This window comes from Dermacentor albipictus, chromosome 10, assembly GCF_038994185.2.
Source record: "Dermacentor albipictus isolate Rhodes 1998 colony chromosome 10, USDA_Dalb.pri_finalv2, whole genome shotgun sequence".
NCBI lineage: Eukaryota > Metazoa > Arthropoda > Arachnida > Ixodida > Ixodidae > Dermacentor > Dermacentor albipictus.
The window spans coordinates 39,177,467-39,186,494 of record NC_091830.1 but is presented as its reverse complement, the minus strand read 5'-3'; the positions used below and the strand labels follow the sequence as shown (position 1 = coordinate 39,186,494).

The 9,028-nt window shown below is 49.6% G+C and overlaps 1 protein-coding gene across 1 annotated transcript; it reads left to right on the top strand.

Annotated features, from left to right (window-relative positions):
• Positions 1-1,378: 1,378 nt before the first annotated feature.
• On the top strand, positions 1,379-3,513 carry LOC135907380 (beta-alanine transporter-like). The gene has a single exon (XM_065439068.1). The coding sequence runs from the start codon at positions 1,479-1,481 to the stop codon at positions 3,303-3,305; it is 1,827 nt and encodes a 608-aa protein (XP_065295140.1). The 5' UTR covers positions 1,379-1,478; the 3' UTR covers positions 3,306-3,513.
• Positions 3,514-9,028: the final 5,515 nt, after the last annotated feature.

The window sequence follows — 9,028 nt, the reverse complement described above, 5'->3', positions numbered from 1 at the left end:
GGGGGCTGCACTGAGGTGTAGAATCCCCTGCATCGCTCAGTATTTCAAATATTTTACTGGTCTTTGTTGAAGGGAACAGAGCAAATTGTCCGACCATTACGATACCTCCTAAAGCGAAATTTGAGCGGTAGCTCTATGTTTGTTTTCATTTCATGATATATTGAGGCAAAGAATGCGAGAGCGAAATCACCGCACCGACTGGCAGTGGGCCAGTGCCGTCAGGGCCTTCGCAGAGGGAAAGAGGCAGTATGGGAACGCTGGCGTTATGAGGAGTGTCGGAGACCGCTGTTGAATAGGACGCGGACGCGCGAGCAGTTCCATAGCTGGGTTTGCGCGGTTAAGCCGAGGGACGGTGACGCTTAACCCAGGAACGGGCGCCTAAGAGATGTGCCTAAGAGATGTGCCTAAGAGATGAACCGTGAACGCCTGGTTCGGCCACGTCGACATAGCTCAAATTTCTCGATAACTGTTTCTGGGCGCAAACTGGCCGCCATCCCGCTAAGTTCGCTCCGCTATGCATAACTTAGACTGAGTTTTCATTTACATGAACACTGCAAAAATGTGAAGGGAAAGACCTCTGTGAATCGAAAATATTGAAGGGAAGACATAATTTTCGGGGCAATGGCATGAACTGGCTATCCTCTTATTTTTCTCCATTCTTTCTATCAATCGCGGTAATCAACAACCGCAAAAGAATAACATTCAACGCCCATGCCTCCATCTAGTCTGCTTGTGACGGCCGACAAGAAAATGTTCAAACCGACACAACATTACCTAGATTATCTTCACCAAAATTTCCCTTTATAATTTCCACCATCCAAGTTGATGTTCCCCTTGGATTTATGCGCATAATCCAACCAATCCGCCACTGTGTAGGATTGGTCAATGCCCTCCTGGTAGAATGTGCTACGCCCAGTCAGGTCAAGAACAGCAAAAGTCATCAAGGAGTGCCACCCACCAACGAAGAAAACTAACGGCGCCAGTAAGTTTCTAAATTTATTTCGTTATATTTCTTCTCCTTTTCTGCGAGGCTGACCCCTGTATTTCATTTCATTCGATTTTTCATCACACTGTTTCATTTAAGATCATTTTGTTTTCCACATTCATCATAATTTTGCTTAGGATATAGCACCGCATATTCTGCCAACTGCCTTGAAAGTGGGCTTATGCCACTCTCGAAAACCTCATGAGCATCATGGATGTCACAACAAGGAAAAAAAAACACAGGTCTCTCAGAACAAGGCAAATAAGTACCTACACAATCAACCACGTCGTTAAGAATACTGATGTAGAAGTGAAACTCGACTGCTTTTTGAGAATCAGGTTACGCTTCTTCTTTAGCGGACAAGGCAAAGATCGCACCAGGGGGTGCGGAACCGCGAGCCAAGAAGCGAAGACGACAGCAATCGGTGACATTGAAAGCGACCCATCAGTCATTCGAGAACGGTTAAACTCAACCAAGTGTAGCGCCGACCCTTATGGGTAAAGACGTGGTAGCCTACGGCGAAGGGCTCTTCCAGTACATGCTAACCTTCAGCACCTTCGCCGCCATGGTGGTATTCCTGACGCACGCCTTCAGCTACCGGCTTACGGCACGAACCATGAGCCATTGGTGCCGGCCACCAGACCACCTTTCTAATCTGAGCGACGCCACCTGGAAGGAGCTCGCCATCCCCACCGACGATAAGGGCGTTCGCAGCAGCTGCACGATGCTCGACCCTCCCGACACCGGCGACCCGTCGGCCGTCCTCGTGCCGTGCTCATCGTGGAACTTTGACCTGGAGGAGTACGGCGACACCATCGTGAGCCAGTGGAGCCTCGTCTGCGACAGATCTTGGCTGGTCTTGCTCGCTGTAGCGCTTTACGCAGCCTCGCCCATTGTCTGGCTACCGATGGTCGGCATCGCCGCCGACACGTTCGGCCGCAAGCGCGTCACCTACATCTCGGTGCTCGTACTCGTAGTGGCCGCAACCGTTAGCAGCATCACCAGGTCGTTCGCGCTCTTCGTCGTGTTGCGCGTCCTGGTCTCGGTGACGTCGACATCTGTGCTTGTCCTCGTTTGCACAATCCTCTACGAGGTGTCGTCTCCGGGACGACGGCTCGTCTACTGGCTCACCAGCTCGGCCCTGGCCTATATTAGCCTCCCGCTCCTCTTCTTCACGGCCAATTCACTCAAGCTCAGCTGGCACAGCGTATACGGGTTCCTCGGTGGACTTACCTGCGTGCTCTTGGTCTTCTTCTACACAGTGGATGAATCACCTCGCTGGCTTCTCGTGAAGTGGAAGATCCACGAGGCAGAGCGCGTCGCTCTCAGGGCTGCTCGACTCAATGACGTCCCGATGCAAGAGTGCCTTGGTATACTCGACACGGGAGGAGCCGAATTACCCAAAGTCGAACCCGGACTAAAGGGCAAGATTTTCACCATTTGTGAGCCCAACTTGAGGACCCGCACTGGCCTGCTGTCCTTTGTTTGGTTCGTCTTCACCTGCGCCTACAACGTGGTAAACCTAACTCGCATAATTGCACCGAACATTTTAGTGTCCGTGATCAATGTTCTCTTAGTTGGCCCATCACAGTTACTGTTGTACCCGTCCGTGCGCATGCTCGGCGTCAAGCGCACGGCTGTCGTAATCAGCGTCGCTTTCACTTTATTGGCGCTAGTAATCGCCTTGTTTTACAGGGAGCAGCAGACTCTTCCGTTAACGATTCTGCTGTTGATCATGCGAGTCTTGATTGAGATGCTCGCCCTACTGATATCGATAATGTCGGTGGCGACCTTTCCGACCTCAACTCGGTGCTGGGGAGCATGCGTGCTCTTTGCCGTGGGCCGCCTGGGATCCTTTACAGGCCTCGTGTATACTAATTACCAAGGAGACCACAGAAAGGACATCGTACTGTGCGTTATAGCTGCCTTCATGGTATTCGTGTGCGGTGCGATCGAGTGCATGCCAGAAGACGCTGATGATCGTTCTTGGCAGATGTCCTCCGCCGGCAATCGAAGTGGCGCGTCTTCGCGTTGCTACGAGTACTCGACGGAAAACCCGACACGATGTCACGGAGCTTCCGTGTCGGTGGCGAGGAAGCCAGGACCTGTCACCGTGTCGGTGACGAGAGACCAGGACCTGTCACCACCCAAGACACGTGGCAAAAGTCCCAGCGACACTGTGGAAGCGCATCGAAGCGACCCAAAGTTTGTTCGTGCTCGAAGTGCATCAGGCCTCCGAGAGAGCCTACGGAGAGCAAGGTCACTGCGCAGGGCCTCACCAGGCCCTGCGCAGGGATCTTGCAAAGATCCTCAACCATAGCATCGGCAGGGCCAGTCTATAAGAGCACAGATGAGTGTTTAGGCACGTATCGTCGTGTCAGAGAAGCTGCAATAACTTCAGTCCCCGGAAATATACTGGCACATTAACCACAACTTACACCGGCCTATCTGAGCTTGCTATATTTTTTTCATTTGAGATAAATACTTCAACGCCACGATCGTGTTTCACTATAATCTGTAACTACTTCATTTTTATCTTATTTTAATATGTTGTATTCCTATGTGATGCGCACGCAACAAGCGTTTCAAAACGCAGGGCGTGACGTAACTCAAATGTTATGGTTTGTTTGTCTTCACGTCATTGCAATTGAGACTGCAGAGAAAAATATTCTCAGCTCTCTTAGAATATATAATTCTGCAAAAACGAGAAAGATCACTCGCACTTTGAGAAGAGCCGTTGCAAGCCACAAAAGCGGCAGGAACCAAAAATGGGTCTCGTACCAGCACCATGACGTCATGTATTTGAACGGTGTCTTCTCGGCCCTGCAGAGAGGATCTTTAGAGGGAAAACATAAAAGATAATTTGAAAAAATGGACTCTACATTATTCAGTGATTGATGATGATGACAATCTTGGCATACTCTTTAACATGGGGCACTGACAGAGTCCCGTAGCCTGCTAGATTTAGTCGGGTATGCTATGCATATATGTGTTTTAGCGTTTTTGCATAAGTTCTCCTCAATCATTTCTCTCTTCCTCGAAACTTCATCTACCTTGTCCGCCAGCTAAGCCTGTAACGGATCCGGTTGTATCAACCTGTTGACTTTTTTTTTTTCACCGATACTCTAAACCTCTTTTGCTTATCTCGGCTATTGACGGGCTGATGCTTCCATCCACTTTAGACCTAAGCGTTTCCCGAAGGCGTACGTTACCTACGCGTTTCACTCGATGAACCCTATCGCATTCTATTAGGATTTGCTTAGTGGTCTCCGGATTTTTGTTGCAGCATACAGATGCCTCATCCAGTTGTGAATATTTGCTGCGATGCACTTTTCTCCTTAGGTAACCTCGGCTCGAGCCTCAAATGGCAAGGCACATTCATTCGTGTTATCGTATAGATTTTTTCCTTCTGATTTCTTCTTTCTCACTGTTGTAAATCTCCATTGTCTTATTTTAGTTGCCATTCTCTGCATCTACTTCACAGTCTCTGTTTCTGTTACTTTCTTTCTGATGACTCGTGGTCATTTATTTACACATTCACTTACCCTGTGCTTGCTTGCCAACTATTATGCGAAGCATATTAACGTAGGTTTCGGGCCTTCGCACGACGCCCGGCGGTGGCCACCATTGACCCTGAAGTGGGGTCACGTGACATGACGTCACGTGATGACGTCACGCAGGCTGCAGATGGGGCCTCATATCGCGCCGTCGGTCGCCTCCCGGCGGTGGCCACCATTGACCTTCAAGTGACCTTCAAGTAGGTCACGTGACATGACGTCACGTGATGACGTCACACCGGCTGCAGATGGGGCCTCATATCGCGCCGTCGGTCGCCCCGGCGGTGGCCACCATTGACCCTGAAGTGAGATCACATGATGTGACGTCACGTGATGACGTCACACCGGCTGCAGATGGGCCGTCATATCGCACCGTCGGACGTCGCCCGGCGGAGGCCTCCACGCTTCGGTTCGCGCCGTCGCGCGCGACGCGGCGGCGGCGCCACCATCGCTGAATCACGTGATATGTGACGTCACGCCAGGGATGCAGCGGCGCGCGCCCGCCGTCACGTCAGTCTCTATGCCCAGGTTAAGCCCGTCTCTATCAAGGTTAAGCCCAGTGGATGCGAAGCATCCACTGCGCTTAACTTTGATAAGCCTCCAATTTTTATTGAACTCGTCCTGCATTCGTCTGCTGTACAAGTGTCATCTAGCTGACGCGACATAAGCAAAAGCCTTAAGAGGGACCTCGTGTACATGGGTAGCTTCTTCATCGCCTGCTAGGTTTAAACTGACATTTTGCTCGCGTGTCTATACGCTGTGTACACGACAACTCGCGACGGTTCGTGACAACGACTCGGCGATAATTCGACGCTCGCCTTCGACGCACCGAACATTAATCGGCAGCATGATTTCCGCCATGTATGAAGCTTTCGAAGGACTGCGCCGGGACATCATTTGGAAACGTTTTGGAAATTGGTTGCCACTGGCTGCTTGAGAGTTCAGAAATCACTTCCTTGCGAAGTGCGTGGGAAGTAGAACTTCTCGATAAACTTTGTTAGATTAAACGTGCCTTTCTTTTTTGACCCAGCCCGTTTAGAAAGAGATAAAGTGGTGAATGTCGTACCTTGTTTTGGTAGTTCAGATTTCTTTAGTCAATATTTCGAAATTTTTGGCTAGGAATATTGGCAAACGGTTGTCTTCGGTGCAATGGGATTTCCTTTTTTTTGCAGTTTAATTTGCAACAAGATGTAATACTTGACGTGGCAACTACAGCACACTACTCTCATATTTGCGCTCGCAGCCTTTGCCGAACTATTTTAATATAAAACAAACGCTTGCGCGCATTTGCGCTTGGTGTGACTCGGCTATTTTACCTGTTAGTGGCCATGATGCGTCTCAACAGCCGCTTAGTTGGCGCACTAGATGTATGATGAGTAGTCACAACATTGCATGACAGTTTGCAAGTCATTACACCAGATTCCACCTCTACAACAGACATGATTTTAAGGGCGGCCCCGAAGCGGGTTGTTCGTGGCTGATCGTGTGCTTGCGATTTGAGGTATACTAAATCTACGTTCACATACAAGTTTCAATTTGTCCACGTAAACATGCTATGCCGAAAGCAGCTCCATAATGGGCTGAAATCACACAAAGGCTGCATTGCCTGTTTTCCCTCTTGAGAGAGGACAAGTGAATAGAGACGAATGGCGAATACAAAAGTGTGCATTTATGTCTATTGATATTTAGGTCAAGCAATGTCAGCTTAGAACTTGTCTTGAACTTTTAAAGTAAATTTTGTGGCAATACAGTGTCAGCTTTGAAGTCAGCGTAACATATCAGTCGCCTCAATGAAAATGAAGCAGGAATTTTACCATAGCGCATTCTGAACGAAAAGGACTTTTTATCATCAAATGCTGTCATTCAGAATGTCCATACTGGAAAGAATGTTACGAAGTTACAAAATTGTGAGCAAGAAACGTCCTTCATTGAGCCGTATCCATGCCTTTACAGACCCTTAATTGATGGTTTAGGTGCGAGTCGTGATTCTGCTGGCTTTACAAATGTACGTGTGTTCCACATGTAAGAAGGACGCGGATGTACGAAGGTAGCGCAAATTGCTAACTACGGGTACTGCATACAAAATGGGATAATACTTACAGTGAGAGGATATATTTCAAGTGGATGATGCACATTCAGTTCTGAAGCCGATTAAGAGGCAGCAGGTAGGAAAGAATGTGACGATGGCTCAGGACAAATGTGAAGAACAAAAACCCTCATATAGCTGGGCACCACAAAATAAATTAGTGGAACACTTGTTATAGCTTATGGCTTACTACTGTGTAGTGTTGCGTGCAGCACTTAGAGTTTCAAATAATTTACTGATTTAGCTTGAAGCGACCCTGCTCAGCAGGCGATGCTGGTCTACAAGGCTCGAGCTTGCCAGCTGGGCTTCCCACTGCTCGATGGGAGGTCCGGTTCTCTTCCTAGCGTGAAACGAACCCCAAAAATGTCCGCTTTGGCCACTTCGATATATCCTGCAGCCTTTTCGCAAGCTGTATTTATGCGCAAATGGGCCGCCTTTATTATATGTTTGTTCCGCTGAATACAGGGATGATTGAGTTGTTCCTAATATAAACGTTGAAAAAGTGAAAGCAAGGAGCGTTTCCTCTCTGAATAAAAAAAATCTTGGCACCAATCATGATTCTCGGTGTCCCGACTTCAGTCGGCTATCCTGGCGCTTTGCGAAAGAATGAACGAGTAAATATTCATGTGTTCGTTCGTTACCATGGAAAGTTATGCCGACGGACGGAAAAAACTTTAATGGAAAACAGGACCTGCGAGGTTGCCAGCCCGGGCTCAGGCCACCCGGGCATTGTGTGCGGTGAGGCATAGCCTTTCCACCGCCGCCCGGGCCCGCTGGATAGCCCATAATTGGTCGTGTAGTTCTGAGCTAGTCAGAGCGCTTAGCCATCGCTCCTCGAGAAGGTCCGGTTCTATCTTGTCCTCTACTTATACTGAACCGATCTGTGTGCACTTCCACAAGATGTGTGCCATGTCTGCGTGTTCGTGTTTGCAGAGCTTGCAGCTTGCGTCTGGATATTGTGTTGAATTTATTCTGTTTAAGTGTACTGGGTTTCGGAACGTTCTGGTTTGCAATCTTCTCCAATCTGTTTCTTGAGACCTGTCGAGTTGTTTGTGGGGTTGTGGGTATGCTTCTCTTTGTTTCGTGTAGTGTGTCAGTATGTCGTGGTACGTGAGCAGTCTGTCCCTGTCCTCTTTTATCGCTTCTTCGTCGTCCTCGCCTCCTCCGTCTTCTCCATCGCCTCCGCCGCAGTCCTTTCGTCTTCCTCAAGGGTTGCGGGGTGTTGGGCCGTCACTGTCCGTGCCGCGGTGGGTTAGTGTTCGCGCGACTCGGTGGGCCTTCTCGTTGAGGTTGGGAGGGGCATTCATGGTAACTTCTCCCATATGTGCCGGGATCCATTTGAGGTATTTGGGTGTAATTGTGCCGTTCTTAAAATCTTCTGCTCTGTGGTTCAGGATTTTGGCCGCCTCGGTGGAGACCCATCCCTTTGCGAAATTCCTAATAGCCGTCTTCGAGTCGCTGATTATTGTTCTGTATTGTTGCCGACCGCTGATTATAGCCAATGCGATTGCCGTTTCTTCCGCTGCCTCCGACGATCTAGTCCTTACGGAGCCCGCAGTCATGGTCTTTCCTTTCGTGCATACGACCGCCATTGCGAAGAGGGAGTTACCTTTGTCAGCGCCGACACCACCATTGTCGTCCCTGTTTCGGGGGTACCGCGCGGCGTCTACGAAGAGCACCCCCTCCCGCGCGCCGTGATTTTTGAGGATCGTTTTCGTGCGGCATTTCCTTCGCTCGACATTGTGCACGGGGTGCATGTTCTTCGGGATATTTTCCGTGTTAATTGCGGCTCGGACGTCTGGGTGAATCTGCATCTTGGGGCCGTTCATTCCGTGGTAGTTTATGCCGATCTTTTCCATGATTTCTCTGCCCGCCTTGGTTCCGGAGAGTCTTTCAAGTTGCGCTATTCTCTGTGCTTCTGCGATCTCCTCCAGCGTGTTATGCACCCCGAGTTGTAGTAACCTTTCGTTTCTTGTGTATTGGGGGAGACCCAGTGCTGTTCTGTACGCTTTTCTAATGAGCGCGTCGATCCTGTCTTTCTCGGCCTTGTTCCAGTGGACGAATGCCGCCACGTACGCGACGTGGCTGATCGCGAAGACTTGAACGAGCCGTACGACGTTTCTTTCCTTAATGCCCCTCCTGTTGTTGGAGACTCTCTGTATTAGCCGAATGGCCGCCATGACTTTCTTTTCCAGGCGTGTTATAGTTTCCGTGTTCGTTCCCCTGGCTTCGATCCAGAGACCCAGGACTCTAATCTTTTGGACCATGGGTATCTCCGTGCCTTTCCTCGTGGTTAATCTGATTCCCCTTTTGTGTAGTTCCGCTACGTCTCTGGACGGTTTGCCGGACCTCCTGGGGCGGTAGAGCAGCAGTTCCGATTTTTCCGGTGAGCATTCAAGT